Below are 19,893 nucleotides of genomic sequence, written 5' to 3'. Positions count from 1 at the left end.
AGGAGGCTGGTTACAATAAGCACGGCACAGTTACACAGCAGACTCTACGCAGGCATCTGGAACGATGAGGTGGCAGACCCACGCAGACCAAAACGAAAGGACGCCAGTGATGCTCTGCTACGTGGAAACCACATTAAGAACACTAGGGCGATGAAACTTCCCTAGCGGTACATGGTTGGGACTCCGCCTTCCAACGCAGGGTCAGGGAGCGAAGATTCCCACGCGCCTCACGGCCAAAACACCAAAACACAGAAAACAGAAGGAATTAACAAATTAAAGACTTTCTAAAATGACTTTTAAAAAACAACAGGATGACAATTCTGTAAATAATTCCATCACCTCCACAACCAGAAATCATTAACAATTTCTGTATAGCACTGTGTGGGTGTAAAAAAATATCTGCAAAAGGATACATACCAAGATGCTGACTGTGGGTCTCTCTGATCGGGCTTTCTTTCCCTCTAACATTTTCTCTAATAAAGGTTTTTAAACGAGTGCTTTTCAGTTTTAAATTCTGTTTTTAAGATAAAATATTTGACCATTCAATTATCTGGCTCCTACTCCTCACCTTCTGTTTTGTGTGTGTATATAGTAAAATTCATTTAACATAAAACTCTCCCTCACCTTTTTAAGCTGTTTCTTCCTCCATATGTCTAATTAATATGACTATATTAGTGCCCTTGACTTGTCAGATTCAGAAATGTCCTGATTTCTAGATTTCTATTATAGGGTGAAGATTTTTATCTCCATTATATCAACTCTCATTCTCTCTCTATAGTCAGGTTAACTCAACGTTTTTGTTACATCCATGTCCTACATTATTAGAGCTGCTGCTGCTAAGTCACTTCAGTCGTGTCCAACTCTGTGCAACCCCATGGACCGCAGCCCAGCAGGCTCCCCCATCCCTGGGATTCTCCAGGCAAGAACACTGGAGTGGGTTGCCATTTCCTTCTCCAATGTATTAAAGTGAAAAGTGAAAGTGAAGTCGCTCAGTCGTGCCCGACTCCTAGCGACCCCATGGACTACAGCCCACCAGGCTCCTCCGTCCATGGGATTTTCCAGGCAAGAGTACTGGAGTGGGGTGCCATTGCCTTCTCCGATTAGAGCTAAGCAAATACTATTCATTAAAGGATTTCTGTGACTTCTCTCCTGTGTTGGGCTGTTTCCTGGATCTTCCTTTTCCTCGGTTTATTCCCTCTTTTGGATCGTTTTATTTACTCATTTCTGGCTGGGCTGGGTCTTCCTTGCTGTGCAGGCTTTTTCTCTGGGTGCGGCGAGTGGGGGCTGCTCTCTAGCTGTGGCGTGCGGGTTTCGCACTTGCAGCGGCTTCTCTTATTGCGGAGCTCGGGCTCTAGGGCACGCGGGCTTCAGCAGTCGTGATGCACAGGCTTAGTTACTCCACAACGCAGGCGTTCTTCCTGGACCAGCGATCGAACCTGTGTCCCCTGCATTGGCAGGAGGACTCTTAACCACAGGACTCCCAGGGAAGCCCAAGTTCTATTGTTTCTAATCTTTTTCTTTTTCATGTTGTGAGCCTTCCAGCAATCTCTTCTTTCATTTTGCTTTATATCACCTTCGAGGAATAATTTGTATGTAAAACACATCCGCTTTAAGTGTGGCACTCGGTTCTGATCAGCGCACACACTCCTAGACCCACCACTTCTGTCCAGACAGGGAGCACCTCCATCGCCCCAAAGGGCTCCCTGTGCTCCCTGCTCTCACCTCGCTCCCAGGTAAGCATTAACCTGTGCGCTCTCGCTACAGACTCGTCCTTCTGACTTTCACGAAAATGGAGTTACACAACACCCAGCCTCTTGTTACGGCTTCTTTCACTTTTCACACTTTTCACAGATTCTGAGACGCACCCAGGGGTGTGTCAGGGACTTGGGCCTTCTCTCAGCTGAGCAGCCATCCTCTGTACGCACATAACATAGTTAATCTTCCAGCTGATGGACGCTGTTTCCAGTGCTGGTTATTACAAATAAGACTGCGATCAGCACACGTGCGCCCGTCCTCGTCAGCACAGGCAAACGTACATTCGGTTCTAAAAAGGCGGTCTCAGGAGGCGGCGGGGCATGCTGGCCTAGGCAGGCTCCCCGACAGTAACAGGGTGGCCAGCTGACTGCTTTGGTTGGGTTCCAAAGGCCAGCATTTCTGCATCTCTGTGGAGGACTGAGTTTACTTTCACCAGAGAGAGCCTCCAGCCTTGAGGAGTAGCCAGGCAGAATTAGGATGGGAAGGAGGGTGGGGAGGGTGAGGTGGGCACGCCTCACTCAGCAGCCTTTCAGGGACAGGACAAGGAGAGGAATACCAGTGAGTGTTGGGCCCTGGAGAAGAAGCTCCTGAGGGTGAGCCCACAGTGAGCCATGCTGCCCGACTCCAGGCACGCTCTCACTGAGGCTCAAGAGCGAGGAGCACGAGGGCGTCAGTGCCTCTGCTCGTGGGGCAAGGATCTGAGCGCCAGAGAGCAACACCGCGGGGAGAGCAACGTGGCCCTGAGCCCCATGTCCTCACCCCTCCTGCCTCTCCCCAGCGAGGCTGACTTTGCATCTCTGGGGCCCCCTCCTGCCTCTCCCCAGAGAGGCTGACTTTGCATCTCTGGGGCCCCCTCCTGACTGCTTCCCACCACCAGCCTGGACGGAGCACACGTGAAGGAGACGGGCATCCCATGCCAGGCAGCTGAGGTCCCCTCCCACGCGCAGGAGGCTCCCACTGGCCTCTCGGCCTCCGCTTCTCAGAAGCACTTCCACAGCCGTGGTGGCAGTGCCAAGGTCTCTGGAAAAACTCCTGCCAGTTGCGGTGCTTTTGTCTCGGGTTTTAAGCTGCATGTATATTAACACAAAAAATTACAGACACCTACCTAAGCTGAATTCTAAAATGGGCTCATCTGGATCTTGTACGTTTCCTGGATAAAAGAGAAATGACAAAAAAATCAGCCTTAATCAACTTTTCCCTGCTTTCCGATTTGATGCAAAAAGCCCAGTCACCAGTGGCAACACAGTATCCATACATCAAACCAGCAAGCTCTACATTTTGAACTTACAGTGATGTACTGATACGTCAATTACTCCTCAATAAAATGGGATGGGGAGGGGGGGGGAACCCAACACTCTACCTTCTCCCAAACTGTTACATGAGATGATTTGAGATTCCTAAGAAGTTGCGGACCCCGAGACTAAACCCCTCCCCCTGGGCCTGCACATCCACAATGCAAAGGGCTTTCACTATGGTCTGGGCACCTGTCACACAGGCACTGTGGACACTCCCGCATTACCTACTGGCCAGTGCCCACGCAACCTGGAAAACCTCGGCGGGCAGGTTCCAGGGGATGCAAGTCCCAGGAAGAGGGCTGACTTTCCCTATTCCAGTTCAAATGGGGCTGCCCGGCCCCGCACCCCCTGGCACTGCCACCGCGAGGGCCCACAGGCAGCCTGCTGAGGCTCACCTGCCAGAGAGAGGCCCAGCATGTCGCCTGCCACATCGATGGTGGAAGCCCGCTGCATCGCACGGGCCCTGGCGCCATGGCGAGGGCTGTGCTCTCTTGCTGTCATGATGTCATTGGTGAGGATGACTTCCCGTTCCTGGGTCAGAGCACGCCTGAGTCCCCAGAAGCCCCGTCACCACGCCCTCGTCCCCTAAGGCGGCAGCTGTCCTGAGAAACAGGAACAAACACTGGTTTAAACAAACACACAAACTCAAAATACGGGGATGGGATGGTGACAGAGAGACACTGTGTCCTCATGAAGACAGCACGTGACCTACACGGGCAAGATTCGGTGAAGCCAGGGTCCCCGGCAGGTGAGGAGGGGAGAGTCTGACGATCCAGGTCCTGTCTAATCACCTCCCCCTCTCCTCTCACCCACAGGACTCCATAAAGAGAGCAGGGTCTCTTCCACAGAGAAGTACCACATTAAATGATGGCTCAACATAATCATAAACTATGGCTGGGGTCGGCTTTATTATGATTTCCCATTGACGAATCTCAGAGGAGCTTTAAAATGATAAATCAGCTCATTACCATCTCTCTCCCGAAGGATAAGAAGTGTGGGAAGAGAGAGGTCTGCCGCCCACTGGCCAAAACAGGACAGCAGAAGCTGGGGACCGAAGGCACGTCTCCAGCCTTGGTCTCTGCCCCTCAGGGCCACAGAAATCCCATGTATGTCACTCGGGCTTTCTTTCCCATAAGGCACGACCATCTGCACCTCAGTGGACGGTGCTGTGCTTCGGGCACGGGGTTTCTGGGCAAGGAGCCACCACAGGCTGAGCCGCCCAGATGCTCCGGCCAGCATGGAGCTCACGCGTTGCTCTAGGAAGCGGCGCACTCAGCGAGGAATGGGTTTCAGATTCTTCCAACCCTTTATGCCGCCATTCCTGCTGTCTCTAGCAGGAACCAACCTTCAGAAGCTCAAATAATTAGACCAGGCAATAAGGCTGGTTTACAATATCCCCTCAGAGAGTGGAAGAAGACAGCAGAGGAGGAAGTCAGGGAGACCTCCTGCCTCTCCACAAATACATCAATAGCTCATCAAAATATGGACCGGCTCCTACAGAGCAACTTCTAAACGACAGCAGAAGACTCCAGGCCTCAAAAAAGAAATCAAACCAAAATTGTAAAGCAATCATCAATTAAAACTAAATAAATATGATTTTTAAAAAATCCCCTCAAAGGTCCCCATATATCCAGACACCCCGTGTTCTCCAAGGGTGTCAACACCTTTGCATCTGAAGGGCCTGAGCTCCCGCTCCTGGGTTAATTCACCCAGCAACTTACTGGACATGTTTGTCCTTGGGCCAGTAGAGACACGTGGCATCTCTTCACAGAAGCACATCCAAGTCCATCATCTAGAAATAGAAAAGTATAAATTAACAAGCTGAGCAGACATGAAGTGCTCGGGAATGCTTATTACAACGTGTATGTTATTATTTTCATGCCTAAAAACGGGGGGAAGCCCAGCACTACTATACGCTCCTTTGTGCCCCATACACCAATCTAAACTTTTAACTCAAAAACAGATGTTTTGCTCAAACCCCCAAAGAATGAGAAACAGTGCTCATTCCTATCCCCGCTCCTGTGGTGATCAGGGGGAGGGCCTGCTGGGGAGCTGGGATGTGGCTCAGGGAAAGGAGCAGATAAGAGGCTGAGCCCAGGCTTCCTGCCACAAACGTCAGGCTCTGGGATGAGCTGGGCACCTCGGAGGCTCTGCTTTCTGGTGACTAAGACGAGGGGGGCTGGACCCACCTCTCAGGGCGACAGTGAGAAACTCACGTGTGAGGACAGCAGTGGGCACTGAAAACGCGGCTCCCAGCCCAGCGCGGCTGCCGGCCCTGCGAGCCTGCCCCAGAGCACAGCACTCGGCCCCGGCACAGCGCAGCACCACCAGGGCTGCTGGGCAGACCTCGGCGGCCAGTGTGAGCATCTGAAACTGCAAACCCCCTCCCCTGCAGGCTGTGTTCCTTCCCCTCCTCCCGCGGGGCACCCAGGGACCTTGGGCCTGGGCACGTCAGAGAAGGGCAGTGGCCTGGCTGGGGACACCCCACAGAGGTCACCAAGGGGGAGACTAGACAGTGCGCCGACATCAAAAGGCATCAAGTCAAAAATACGCTGTGACAATGAAACAGATGGAGAAAGAACCTGCAGCACTAAGACCTATATCTTACCATAACACTTACACAAACCGACCAAAAAAAAAAACTCACTAAAAATACAAGTGGCAAAAGGTATGAATTCATAAAAGAGGGATACTGACAGAAAATATTTTGGAAAAGTGACCAAACTCAATCATAATAATGAAAGAATGCCTAGAGTTATCTAAAGTAGGCTCCTTAAATAGGTTTTGCTTCTTCTCCTAATGAGAATATGCTTTGCTCACTGACCTAGGGGAAACTCGACAGAGTTCTCCTATACTACTGATAACATTCTGGAAAGGTCTGAATACTCTAGAAAGCAATCTGACATTATTTATCAAAATCTGTAAACAATACAAAATTCTCACCAAGGGTCCAGAGATGCCTATCGTTTGTACTGATAAATACAGGAAGCAATCTAAATGCCCAGCTACAGGTAAGTCCATTTCGGAACATCTGTGGGACACACCACTATCTGGCTGCTAAAATGATTATAATAAAGGCAACATACACACAAAAGTTCTTCAACCTCATTAGTCATCAGGAAAACACTAACCGTAACCATGAGATACCTCTGTGCACCCACCAGACAGCTAAACTGGAACAGACAGGCAGTACCAAGTGCTGACAAGGATGTGGAATAAGTGGGGCCCTGACACACTGCTGGTGGAGTGTAAGATGGTACAGCCGTACTGGGAAGCCCGCGGTATCTACCCACACTGAACACATATAACTCAGAGTGCAACTGCTCACAGAAATGCACACTTAGGTTCACCAAAAAGTGTGTAAAGAACACTGGAAGCAGTAACATTTATAATATTCAAAACCTAGAGGGACTTCCCCGGGGGTGCAGTGGTTCAGAATCCACCTGCCACTGCAGAGGATGAGGGTTCGATCCCCGGCCCGGGAAGATTCCACGTGCCTCGGGGCAACTAAGCCTGCGCACAGCTAGAATCCTCGTGACGCAATGAAGATCCCACGTGTCACAACTGAGACCTGACACAAATAAATTAATTAAAAGTAAAGAACATGGATGTTTCTATATTCAGAAAAAAAAAACAAAACAGAAACAATCCAAGGGTCCATCAACAGCAGAACAGACAAACAACACGAACGACCCTAAGGAACAACGTCAAGGGGGAAAGCCAGACCCTCGAGAGCACGCTCGAGGCAACGCCATCGCTGTGAAGTTCGAGCGCTGGGAGGGCGAGCGTGTGGTGTGGGAGGTCAGGACAGTGGCGTTAGTGTCTCTGAGGGGCAGACCTGGCTGGGGAGCGTGTGAGAGGCTGTGGGGGCGGGGGTGCCCTCTGGAGTGTTCCGTCTCCTGCTGGATGGTTCTTTGAGTGGATTTACTGTGGGAAAAATTCACTGTGCTGTTTGTGAATGGTCTTTACACCCAATAAAAAGGCTGATCCTTTTAATGACTGTAATAAAAACAGCAGCATGGAAAAGTGTTCATGTCAGCTCTGCACCTTGTGTGTTTTTAATGGGATGTTCTACCTGTGCTCTGGCTAAAGACATTTAAAAAGAGGGGCCCAGACGCCCAGAGCTGTCAGGGACCACATCTTAACGATGGCCATGTCTGGGGGCGTGCCAGAAGCATTTTCTTTCTCAGCTTACTGCCACCCTCCTGAATCACTGAGAACCGCACCTCGCACTGACCAGAGGCAGGGGGGCACCCAGAAATCCCCTTACTTGCCCGGCTGCCTGCGCAGCGCGCTACCCGCGTCATCCCCTTCATCGTCGGGACAGGGGAGACAGGCCACCCGCACCACACCTGTACCCCGACGGCCCGCCTCCCCAGGAAAGTTCCTCAACCAGCCCAGCCCCGCCTCTTGCAGGGTGCCCAGCCACCCACCCTCCCACCCCATCCCCTGGAGGGTGGCGGATACCAGAGGCCCTGTGAGACTCTGGGGATAGCCTAAAGAGGAACATCTCCAGGCTAATTTTACACTTGACAGAGTGAACAGATCAGAGAAGCTTTTAGGTCAAAAGGATCTCAGAAGCCGCTTCATGGTTTTGGGGAGGCATCTAATTAAGACCAGCAATTTAAGTCGAGACCCAGAACACGAATCTAATTTGCACAGCTGAACTCGACTTCCCTTATTAGTCTCATTAATTTAAGTTAATTCACCTAGGATTCTGATATTCCCAAGGTCCCTGGTTTCCTCCTAGCCCCATTTGAAGACCGGTGCTCATTAGCAAGAAAAAATGACATTTAAAGAGGACAGCAAGGGCGGGGAATTGTCTAGAAGGACATGAATTTTTAGGAAAGAAGCAAGAACTTCTGAAACTATCTGCCTTGGCTCCTCACTGTGAGAGATGTGTAACCTCCTCCATCCAACGTCCCTTCCACTGCTGGGGGCAGGGAGACGTGGCCAAGGACGGGGAGGACCCATGGCTCACACAGCTTTGCTTCTGAAGGAGCTGGTCTTGGGAAGGCCTCCCTGCCCCCCTTCCATAGAACAAGGCCTGGGAAGGGTCTGGAGGCCCCTCTGGCTCAGGAATCTCTGCTGAGATTCCTGTCAGAACACTGGGAAGGGGAGGGTCTTCTCAAAATCATCTTAAAAATGTAGGAGTTGCATGGATTCAGTCAGAGAAACCCAGGCAGGGTGACTTCCTCAAGGTCACATGGAGGGTAAAGGGTGAATGACCAGCCTCAACTCAAAGCAAGAAGCCCCGAGGCCACCTGGGGCCATCCTCTCCCATCCCAACCCTCTGCACTCTATGGCTGGCACCATGGCAGCGAAGCTCCCTGGTGCCGCGCTCTCCAAGAGCAAAGGTCACGGAAGGCCTGAGGAGGAGGCTGGCTCAGGAATCAGAAAGAGGAGGTGCTCTCTCTCACATCCCCATCCAGGATGGCCAGTCACTGATGGATGAGGCATCACATAGCTCACAGGCAGGAAAATTACTGCTTATAACCCAAGAAGGGACAGCTGCCCCTTCCATATGAAGCCTCCCCTGCAGCCAACAGCCTGTCCGCAGCAGAGCAGGACCCTGTGGGCCCCTCCCGGGTGAAAGCCCTTCCCGTGTCCCCTGTCTCTTGGTTGTAGGAAAATAGGCTTCATTCAGCTTCCATGACCCTCCCTGAGTTCCAAAGGACAGATTCAAAAATTGCTCATCAGAGAGGGGACACAAAAAACAGGGCAGAGCAGTCAGGAAGCAACAGTGCAGCCTTGGGGCAGGTCCTGACCCCCTCAAGGAACATCTGTAACAAAATGTTTGCGTTCTTCTGTAGAAACTAGGGCCCCCACCCGAGGGGAGGACTTCAGGCTGAGCACCAGATTCCTGGAGCACTGCACCAACATCTCACCATCAGCCAATCAGAAGAAAATCTGCACACAGTGGAAGATGATGAACAACCTCCTCCCCACCCCAACGACTCTCGCTTTAAAGACGATCACAGTCAAGCAGAAACTTTGCAGTTAGGGCTTCCCTGGTGGCTCAGCTGGTAAAGAATCCGCCTGCAATGTGGGAGACCTGGGTTTGGTCCCTGGGTTGGGAAGATCCCCTGAAGAAGGAAAAGGCTACCCACTCCAGTATTCTGGCCTGGAGAATTCTGTATATAGTCCATGTACTATAGGACTGTATAGTCCATGAGATCGCAAAGAGTCGGACATGTCTGAGCGACTTTCACTTCACTTTCACTATGAACATGAGTTTGCCATCTCTCCCCAGGTTCCTAGCCTGCTAAATAAAGCAGCCTTTCCATTCCTACTGGCACTTGTCTCTCAAGTACTGGCTTTCGGGCGTCAAGCAGCTGAACCTGGTGACGCTTCCTCACAGAGGCTCCCTAATCCACCAGCCAGTCTGCACATCGGGATGATCCACTTCCTGTGTGATGGTGGGATGACCAGCTGGGCACCTGTGTCCTGCGAAGGCCAGACCTCAAGTCATTGCTTCCTCCATATCCTCCTGGGTGCGGAGTTCAAGCCTAAACACAGACCAGGGGTCTAACAAGCACCTACTAAGAAAACATCAAGGCCCATGACAACCTCACCTACCCGGCAGGTCCCTCCAGCCCCTTCGCAGGGGCAGAGAAAGCCGAGTGACCCATGCAGAAGGGACACGCACCAGCTCAGATGCAGATGGTGAAGTGGTCACGGGATCCTCACATCCCTGGACTCCCGGCTGCACACAGGAGCCTGGTGGGCAGCTCTACACACAGGGAAGGTGGAGTCACTGGATGGAAGGAACTAGGCCCCCGGGACTGCGGAGCAGGAGCAGAGCTGCCCCCGCCCCACCCTGAGCCTCACCCGAGGACGAACCCTTAACACACAGGCAGTCTCCTGCACTGCAGGCAGTTTCTTTACCTACTGAGCCAGCTGGGAAGCAAAGCCAAATATACCTCCTTCCCACAAAAGGCCAGGAACGCTGCCTGAGGCAAAGGCTCAGGGAGTATCTGGGCAGGTAAGGCCGGAGGGCCCAGGGACAGAGACCAGAGCGGAGGGCTCCAAGCAGGCACACAGGCAAGCCTGAGGCTCGGCACCCTGTGCTCTGGCCTCGACTCCACCAGTCCCAGACACTCTGGTCCACAGGGCCCTCAACACTGGCCCTTCCAGGACCTGGAAGCTTGGGCCAACCAGCAGAGGCCCAGAGCTGGGCCGTGCACCCAGGCACCTGCTCGCTTACTGCTGCTTCAGACCGCTGCTCCTGCGAGAATGACAGAGCTCCTCCCAGCCTCAGTTTCACCATCTGTAAAGTAGGAGTAACAGCACCGAGGGATGCCCCGAGGAGCAGCACCTGTGTAAAGAAACCCATGACAGCCCACAGAGCCTCCACCTGATGCGTGCATTCCTCCCCCAGGCCTTTCCTAATCTTCCACACGTCTGCCCTGCACTCGCCCTGGGGCCTCTACGAGCCAAAAAGGCCTTCCCTCCAGCTGAGTCTCAACTCCCAGCCTCCCTGGGTTCTCCAGCCACAACTCTGCCTCCAGGTCCATGACACTCTGCTGTGCTTCAGCTCAGAATGATCATAGTTTCGAACAATATCACACAAATTCAGGCCTAACAGCTGCTGTTGGGAAGGAATTGGTGAACAGAGGTCCATTCTTGGAGGTGGTGGGGCTTGGCAGGGGAGGCCAGGCTCTGCTGTCAGACCTGGTCAGCCACTGGGAGCCATGGCACCTCCACGAGCCACCTTCCTGTAAGATGAGGATATGCCTGCTAGCAGGAGGAATCCACGCCCCTGTCCCCTATCAGAGGGGAGGGTGGAAGGAGACCCCACCCCAGCCCTAGGACTGGACAGCCTGGGATCCTATTCAAGGGATCTGTGGGGTCCCTCTGTGCCGGAGAAAGCCTGTAGGGAGGCCGCCTCCTCCTTCCCCTTCGGAGAAGGGACCCAGATCTCTCCTACTTTCTGCTCCAGCCCCTGTGCCGAGTGGGGGAGGTGGGAGAGGGTAGGCTCAGGCTTTGGACTGGGACCCTAAGAACAAGGCCGAGCACATGAGTGAGTTTCAAAACAGCAGTTTGGGGTTGCTGGTACTTAAACGCTGGAAAGTGATGTGTCTCAGAAAAGCAAGCACAGGGAAACAAGAGATGTGCTGCAGTTGGTGTACATTCTCACCTGCAGACCCAAACAAGCCGACCCAGGGCCCATGGGGCTTGCGCTCACTCAGCAGGGAACAGTCCATCTGTCCCCTCCTGCGTCCGCCCATTTGCCCAAGGCCTGCTCGCTGACAATGACACTGAACAGACAGCGTGGCAGTAAATTCACCCGATTTAATCAATGAACCTGCCTTGTTCGTTCAATGAACACGGTGGCTGACAGGATTCAGTGCCGTAACCTAGATTCAAATGCACATCTCTGGACTCCAGTGGGAAGACTGAGGCTCTGGGTGGGCTGTGGATATTCCTCTAAATCAGGGGTCCCCAGCATCAGGGGTCTGATGCCTGATGATCTGTGGTGGAGCTGATGTAGTAACAACAGAAATAAGGTGCACAGTAAATGGAGCACACTTGAATCATCACAGAACCATCCCCCACCCCACACCGTTCCACAGAAAGAGTGTCTTCCATGGGCCGATCCCTAGTGCCTGCCGCTCTGAAGGACTGGGTGTGTGGGTGTGTGTGGGTGTGGGGGGGAGTGCCCTGAGCAGGACAAGCCCAGGCCCTTCAAGTCCCTGCTCCCCACCCCGCATCACCTGGCCCCTCAATCCTCCCACCCCGGTCAGCATGGCTCCATCCTTCCAGCAGCTCCAGCCAAGACACAGATCAGTGTGGGCGCCTGGCTGCCTCTTTCTCTCAAGCCTACACCCCACCCATCAGTGACTCGTGCCAGCAGCACCCTCCTCAGAGGTCCAGACGTCAGCCCACCTCAGCACGTCTGGCCCCTGCAGCCCTTCTGTCCCCACGAGCACTGTGGCCCCTCCCACCCTCTGGCTGTGGCCTGTGGCCTCCTGGCTCTAGACGTCCTGGTCAGCTGTCCTCTGTGAGGCAGCTCTTTCTTGGGTAACAGGGCAGCTCCCTCACCTCCTGTGAGTCCTCCCTAAAAACCAGCTCCTGCAGGGAGCCTCAGGGACAGCCCGCTTTAAGAGTGCAGCTCAGCCCCAGTGACTCACCTGCAAACCACAAACCTCCAAGGGACTTTCTGCAGGAACTTATCTGCAACTAAGTTGCTGTGAATAAAGGGCTGACGAGCGCTCACGCTGAGCACCGCAGGCCTGGGTGCTCACACATCTAGATGGGAGAGGACACACGGTTTCACAATAAGCCCATGGCACATGGGGGCACCTCAGGGGCCAGGTCTCGGGGACCCAGAGATGAAGAGGAGGCGCCCTCAGAAAACGTACCACAGAGAACACGAGTGGTGGACAATCTGAGGGCCACGCTGGTGGGACGTCTCCCAAGACCTTCCCTGGCTGGTTCCCCCAGTTCCAGCAGGGGCACCCCGGGTGCTGAATGCAGGGATGAGCTGACCCCGTGTCCTTCACGTCACTCCCCTCACCCCCACGCCCCAGGCTCCATCTGCCGCCCGATTTTACATCAGCTCCCCAGGACACTGTGGACAAAGCGCGGCTCTGAGCACACAGGCCATCATGAGAGCCGCGGTCAGTCTGGGGACTCTCCCACAAGGTCCCGACTGCAACCAGCCTCACAGCCTGCTCCTCTGTCATCTGGGCCACTCGAAGCCCTCACATAATTAAATGAAAGTCTGTCTCTGTGCTGGACTCTCGGCAAGACCACAGAAATCCCCAAATACATGTGTTTGGGATGGAAGAAACCATCCAGTATTTATTGATTCCCACTGTCTGTGAAGACATGCGTCTCCCAAAGGATCAGAGAGGAGAGGACCAGGGCTTCCCTGGGACCCGGGGCTCAGCTTGTCTGCAGCCAATGAAGGAAAGTGTCATCACAGACCCAAGGCCCCACCCCCAGGCACTCACTCAAAGGTGGGTTCTAGACGTAGCCGGCAGGGAACTCTGGCTCCCAGCGCTGGACTGTCCTGTTCTCTGCCTGAGACACTTTCTCTTCTTTTTCCACCCAAACCCAAGGCTGCAGGGCCTGGCCTGTGCCTGTCTCTGCCTCCCCCCGCCCAGAACTGGCCACCTGGAGGCTGGGGCTGACTCCCTCCAGCCACCGCGGCGGAAGCCCCTCCCCACCCCCTCCCCACCCCGACCCTGTTCCTGTGCTCCTCCCTTGTGGGAGAGGTCTGTGCTCTCAGTGAAGAGAGCGGCCAACACGGGTGTGGCCGCAGCTGCTCAGGGCTCCTGGGGCCAGAGTGCACAGAGCGGGTGCCCTCCCAGGGCGGTGGCCCACACCCCAGCTGCAGCAGCACCCTCTGCTCGCTGACCCGTCCTAGGGGGCTCAGTGACAGGGCTCCTAGCCCGGCCAGAAAACTACACTTGACAGACAGGACCTTGTGCTGCAAGCTGGAGAATCCCATGCTGGTGGATCTAAGCAGAAAAGTTGCATCTTCATAAAGGTCTGGGCTGACTTACAAAACCTGGGCAGGAAAATGGCTGAGCCGGCCCGCGGAGCCCACGTTGGCAGCAGGGACAGCTCTGCTCGGCGCTCTCCTCCCCACCTTTCCCCTCCACGCTGTCCGCCCCTGCTGCCGACGGCCCTGCGCACATGGTGTGGCCGACAGTCCCCACTTGTTTTTAATTCATCGTTAATTGGAGGATAACTGCTTTACAATATTGTGTTGGTTTTTGCCATACGTCAACTTGAATCAGCCACAGGTATACACATGTCCCCCCTCCCTCTGACAGCCCCCACTTTCAACACTCTGGCTGCAGCCACCAAAGAGGTCAAACGCAAGGATCCTCCCCGAGCCCCCACCCCAGCTCTCTCCCAGGGCAGGTGCCCCCTGGCTGGAGGGGACACACTGTAGCACAGGTGCTGCCCTGACACCTGAGCCTGTGGGGCGAGTGCCCACCCAGAGGCGGGAGGTGGGGCCGGACCAAATGGTCTCAAGTCACAGCCGAACAGAGAGCCCCTACGGCAAGTGCTTCTTAACCTTCAAAGAGAAAAGTCAAAGAACTCGCAGTGGTCGTTGCCTTTCACATTATTTTAAATGGACAACATAAATATGAATTAGGTATAAACGCTTTTCTTGGAACTCTTAAACTAAAGCTAAAAGGGATCTACAAATTAACAACAAACAGAACCCCAGCACAAATGAACTCAAGTGCAGCTTAATTTAACATGATAGGTGCGGCTTCTATACAGAAGCCATCACCCAGACGTGACCTTAAGTGACTCCAGAAGGACTATCCTGCCATACCTTCCACCCCATCCTTGCCTGGCCTGAGGCCTGGAAGCCTGCAATGGCTACTGAGATTTTCCCAGCAGCTGGCCGGTCACAGGAACGGCGGCCCGCAGCCACGGTCCCCCAAAAGGAAGCTGTCAAGCTGGGCAGAGGGCGGGGATGGGGCCACGCTCCCTGGACTGTGAGTGGGGACCCAGGGACGGCAGAGCACCCCAACACACTGTTTCGCTCTCTTACATGAGATCAAGAAAGCTGCAGAGAAAAGTGCAACACGCGGCTTGGGGGCTTCTGTGTAAGAACGGGTGCCCAGCACCACCCTTGGGACCCCGTAGTGGGCGCAAGCACTGTGGCCGTGGAACAGGGCGGCCGACCGTCTGTCCCACTTGCCACTCCCGAGTTAGGCTCTCCCTAGACTTGCTATCTGCTGCCTGATTCTCACAAAAGGCCAAGCTTCTCTTAACATTTTCAATACGTGCGAGGAGTTCCAGAGAGGAGATGACCACAACCTGCCAGCCCAGAGTGCACCCCGCCCCCCACCGGCTGCTCACCGCCTCACCTGGTCTCCATGGAAAGAAAACCTTCTCAGGTAGAAAACGCCTGCCCAGGTGGCCATGCTCGCTGCCTGGCAGCGTATGACAGACAGGACCCAGGCTCACGGGGCCAGAGGGCTTGTCCAAGGTCATGAGCTACAGAGGGAAGTCAAGACCAGAAGGTGGGTCTTTCTAGTCCAGTCTCTCTCCCAAAACCAACACAGGGCACCAGGACCAGTAATTTAAGCGACAAACGCTAATAAAAGGCATAAGCTTGTCCACTTGCAGAGGTGCTCGATCTTTAAGCTCTTTCACAAGTTATCATTTTTGTCTTACAATGTTTATTTGGAACATTATTTTCTTTACTCCATCCCTTTTCAGGACCTCCTCTGAAGGAAATAGTTCATATTCAAGACATGCTAAACAGAATTTCCTTCTCTGTCACCAGCCACATTCTTTACAAGTGTCTTCTCTGGGTAACCAGTCCTGAGCCCGTGTCCGGCTTTTGGTCAGCACCACAGACACGAGCGATGGAATGGGTCTTCTTAGAGGACGCAAGAGAGAACTCTGGGATGAGAACAGTGTCTTTTATTGGGGGGGGGGGCATAATTTCATGTTTGCGCTCCTTTTCCTAAGCGGAGATTAAGCTTCTTGACAAAAATAACCTATTTTTGTCAAAATATTTCAAAATAAATTACTTTAAAAACCACAAAGTGAGCAGGATGAACGGACAAAACAAGCCAACAATACTGATACTGAAATTTAAAAAATATATATATGTGTGTGTGTGTATACATACATATACGTACATATACATAAAATGTTGCACATTTCTGATGGTGGAGACCGGGTTTGTAGAATACCATAAAGTCATGTTACATTTCAGTGGGAAAGAAGGATGAAAAATACACTGACCCCAAGTCAGCAAGTCATCACTCCGGACCTATTTTGGTGCTGACACATTAACGTAATTAGCAGGGGGTCCTCTGCTCTTTGCTTGACTACTGTGGTTTCCTCCTCTGCACTGCCTCCAACAGGTTTGATTCGTTCACTATAGAATGTCCCGCTTTAGTCAGTGAAGAATGTGCCGAGGAGCTTGGGAAATAGTCACTGAGCTGTCCCCAGCTCACACTGGTGGTACACACTCCACAATTCAAGAATAATACACATTCCTCCCCCTCCTTACAAAATGCCCACAACGTCCTTCAAGTTTTTCCAAGGAACATGAACCAGCGTGTCACTCAGGCAGTGGCCTGACACAGGGAAGTAGCAGACCCTACGTGGAGACACACAGGTCTTGACCAGCGTTAACCCACCCAGGGACACTACTGTCTCGAAGACCTGCCTGTATTTTTCACAAACCTAATGCCAAGTGCACTCCCAGCAGAGAACCCGGACGCCCCCACCAGGCCCGACCCAGTGGAGCCGCACCTGCTGGTGAGTGAGCAAGCAGAAGCCAGGCTTTGGTTCCATTCACTAGAAGACAAGTTGTTAGTGCAGGACTTCAGCTTCCCAAACTCCATTCTAGTGGAGCTTTCGGAAAACATAGGCAGGTCCAGCTCCCAGAGCTGACCCATCAGAAGGCCTCAGGCTCTCCCCAGGTTCTGGGGTTTCTGCGCTGGCCTCAGTCCACACAGCGCTTCTGATCTGCCACACGCACGGGCAGCCCACCATGGGCTCCTGCTGGGCCCCGCACTCCAGCACCTTCTGCAGGACGCTGTGCGGGCCTGACGAGGCACGGCAGGTCCACGCCACTGTCATCCACGTTACCTTCTGGAGGACCACGGCCAAAGCGGGCCTGACCGTAACTGGAAAGTTCCATGTGCTTCAGATGACATGGGCAGGGTGGGTTCAGTTCATTGCTTATTTTTTCAGTTTATTTTTATAATCACTAGGAGAGTTTGTTTTCTAAGCCAGAAGCGTCAAAGTTGGCCTTCTATTCATGAGAGAATATAAAACTTTCTGAGCAGGAACATTATTCCATAAAGGGCTAGAAATGCGAAGCATCACCACAGATCAATGAAATGCCGGGAAGACAGTTATTTCTGGAACAAGGCAGTGAGCCAGGAGACTGGGATGGCCGGCCAGCCCCAGGCCTTCCAGTGGGCAGCACCCAACCAGGCCAAGCTCACTTTCTGCGCCAACAAACCCAAATGGGAGGGAGACGTCCCGGGCGACACGCTGTGGGATGCCCCGCAGAGCACTCGTCCTGCGAGCTTTACCACGTGTGGGTCTGGTGGGGGTGTACCGGCTGCTCCTCCAGCTGCTACCATGGACACTACCCGGTGGAGAACACAGCAAACTTCGACAGGACTTCAGGGCCCCGGGTTCACACAGGGAATACAGGGCAGGCTCCTCTGTGCCAGGTGACCTCTCCAGCTTCAGCTGCTCGGCTGTGTTACTCGGCTGTGATGCAACTGAGACAGGGACTCGCTCTGTGGCTGACAGGCAGGGAGGCGGGCATGGCCCACAGGAGAGTCCTTTCTTGCCCACACTTCACCTGGGCACCTGGGCCAGGAGGAGGAGGCTTGGCCAACAGAGAGGTGAGCAGCCCCCACTCCCCCACCAGGGCTGACCTCCCCGTCTCCCTTTGCCCATCCTTCCCTCCCAGAGCTGAGGGGGAGACTGGCGTGTGGGGAGAGGGCCCATGGCTCCCCTACCAACTGTGTTTCCCTTCACAGGCCGCCCCTCAAAGATGGCCTGGAACCCCCATCCTGACCAGGGCAAAGAGGAGCCTCACTGAGGCCTTCCAGGGGCCTGTCCCACGGCAGTCTGGCCATGGCTCTGAGTGCAAAGCCAACAGTGGCAGGGACGATGAGAACCCAAGAAGGTGATTCAGAAAGAGCTGAGGGCAGTGACCGGAGCCCCAGTTGTTTCTCAGGGTGGCGCTCAAAGCTGCCCCAACCGAGTGCAGGTTGGGGGAGCCCCAGCAGGCAGGTCAGGCGCCATCCACACCCAGTTCATGCTCAAGAGCACACCAGCCAGCCGTGCCACCACACCCCAACCTCCAGTGAGGGCAGCCCGACAGGGGCAGACCGGGGCCGGGGCAGACAGCAGCTCTGCGCTCCACTGGCAGGCCTGGCCCGGCGGCCATTGACCGCCTCCGCCACCCCGCCCCCCGCCACACCCACCCCGAGTGACCCTGGAGCCTGCAGCCTGGAACAGCAGCTGTTCGCTCATGTGTCCAGCAGGCACTCTGAGGAGATGCCAGGTGAGTCAGAGGTGCCCCTGCTTACAAGCACCCGGAGACGTAACAAAGGAGTAAGACGTTCAGACAACACCGAGACAGAGGGAAATGCAGGCCCCGGGCTGTGGGGTGGTGAGGAAGGGAGATGGTCCAGATGCAGCGTGGACAGCGCTGACTGCAAAGGCCCAGGCTCGCTCACGGACCACCACTCCAGGGGGACAGGGAAGCCTTGTGCTGCCGGGAACGGATCGCCCGGGCTGCAGGGCCAGGACGGGGTCAGTGCGAGGGAGTCCCTGACACCAGGCCCCGGCGCTGGGATCCAGACCGCAGGCGCTGCAGAGCTCTCCTGCGTACTCCTGAGCTCTCGTCTTGGGCTTCTGAAAACAAACCCTTCGCTCCCTCGGTACAAACCATCTCAGGCCTCGTAAGGCTGGGCCAAGGTGAGGACCAGCACATAAAGGACAGCTCTCTGTCCCAGCAGGTCTCCGGGGGTCCAAAGGCCATTTTGTCATCAGGACAACGGGAGTCAGGACAGGCTCCCCAGCTCTGAGGGAAGCGCGATTCAATTCTGCAAATACAAAGTGAAACCCAACACGGCAACAACCACAGAAGGAACTAAAACCACTTAGTAACTGAAGAGGCCAAGCAATTTCTGGTCTGTTAGCACATACCTTACACTAGAGCCATTTTCGCTTTTGAGAGGCCCCCTCCACGACCACACCCTAGGCCAAGAGGGATGTGACCCCTCAAGGAAGTTACCAGAACCATCTTTCCTTTCTTTCATTGTCCCCTTGTTCCAGAAAGATCCCTAGGGTGGTTGTGCTTTTTGTTTAGAAAAAGAATGCTAACAAGAATAGCTGTATTAAAAAAAAAAAACAGTCCAGATATAACCTTTAGGGTTATTTCTTTGTCTCTGAAATTCACAGTTGAGTTCTATGGTGCAGAGAATGCATTGAGGACAAAGGCCTCCATAAGGTGTCTCCCTGGCACACACTTCGTGTAAAATTACCATCGCCAAGAGCAGCGACAGAGAAAACTAATTAAAATCTCTACTTGTGCTTTCACTTTTTTTTTTTAAACATTCTTGGGAGTTGGATACTAGAGATCAGGGAAAATGTGCCTTCAAAATTCATGCTTTAGATTTGTTCCCATGTCCCACTAGAAGAAATGTGCAGAAAAACTAAAAGCCGAAAGCTGGCCTAGAGCAAGGTACCTCCTCCCAGACACCTAGGCCCTGACCCCTGGGGAGCAGTCAGGACCCTGGCAGAGAGCCGGAAACCTCCAGCGCATGGAACGTCCTGCTCCCTTGGCTGACTCGGCCAGACCCACACAGGCACCACCCAGCACCCCAGGACCATCGTCCCACCCACTCACCGGGGTGAGCAGAGCAGCTCGGGAAGGGGCCGGATGCACACCCATCGGGCAGGGACTGACCCGAAAGGGAGCAGGTGCCAGTGCGTCCATCTGAAGTCTGGGGTCCCTCAGACACCCTGACACGCTGCTCACAGCAGTGGTGCGGCTGCCAGAACCGTGCCACGGAACACCGCGCGGAGCATCAGACGCTCACCAGCCACACGCAAGACAGAAACTCAGGGAAACACAAGTGACCCAGAGTCAGGGTCTTGGCTGCTCTGGGTTTTAACTCAGCCATCAGGCCTCAGGCAATTCACTAACTCTGGGTAGCTGTGTGCCCTTCCTGCTGGGTGAGGCCCCGGCCTCCCCACTGCTTCTTCCCCAATCTACTACCCTACCCACTAGGCTGCCCCACACTGCGTAACTGCGTGTGCTCTGCCTGTCACGTGCTCCTCACAAAGCCTTCCCCAGCTCCGGGGAAGTGAA

General features: G+C 54.0%; 1 protein-coding gene across 15 annotated transcripts in view; it reads right to left on the bottom strand.

Moving 5' to 3' along the window:
• Positions 1-19,893, bottom strand: part of INPP4A (inositol polyphosphate-4-phosphatase type I A) — a 119,133-nt gene that overhangs the window by 49,077 nt on the left and 50,163 nt on the right. For 14 of the 15 annotated variants that reach the window (XM_027554653.1, XM_027554651.1, XM_027554640.1 and 11 more), the window contains exons 2-4: positions 4,772-4,842; positions 3,446-3,652; positions 2,861-2,905 (exon numbers count right to left, since the gene is read on the bottom strand). In XM_027554653.1, coding sequence (XP_027410454.1) covers positions 2,861-2,905; positions 3,446-3,551 — 151 coding nt within the window. In that variant the 5' untranslated portion in view covers positions 3,552-3,652; positions 4,772-4,842. Of the gene's footprint in view, positions 1-14; positions 227-2,860; positions 2,906-3,445; positions 3,653-4,771; positions 4,843-19,893 lie in introns of those variants that run through there. The other variant, XM_027554655.1, reaches the window with a different exon arrangement.

Source organism: Bos indicus x Bos taurus, chromosome 11 (assembly GCF_003369695.1).
Source record: "Bos indicus x Bos taurus breed Angus x Brahman F1 hybrid chromosome 11, Bos_hybrid_MaternalHap_v2.0, whole genome shotgun sequence".
In the NCBI taxonomy this organism is placed as follows: domain Eukaryota; kingdom Metazoa; phylum Chordata; class Mammalia; order Artiodactyla; family Bovidae; genus Bos; species Bos indicus x Bos taurus.
This window is presented reverse-complemented; position numbering and strand designations above follow the sequence as displayed.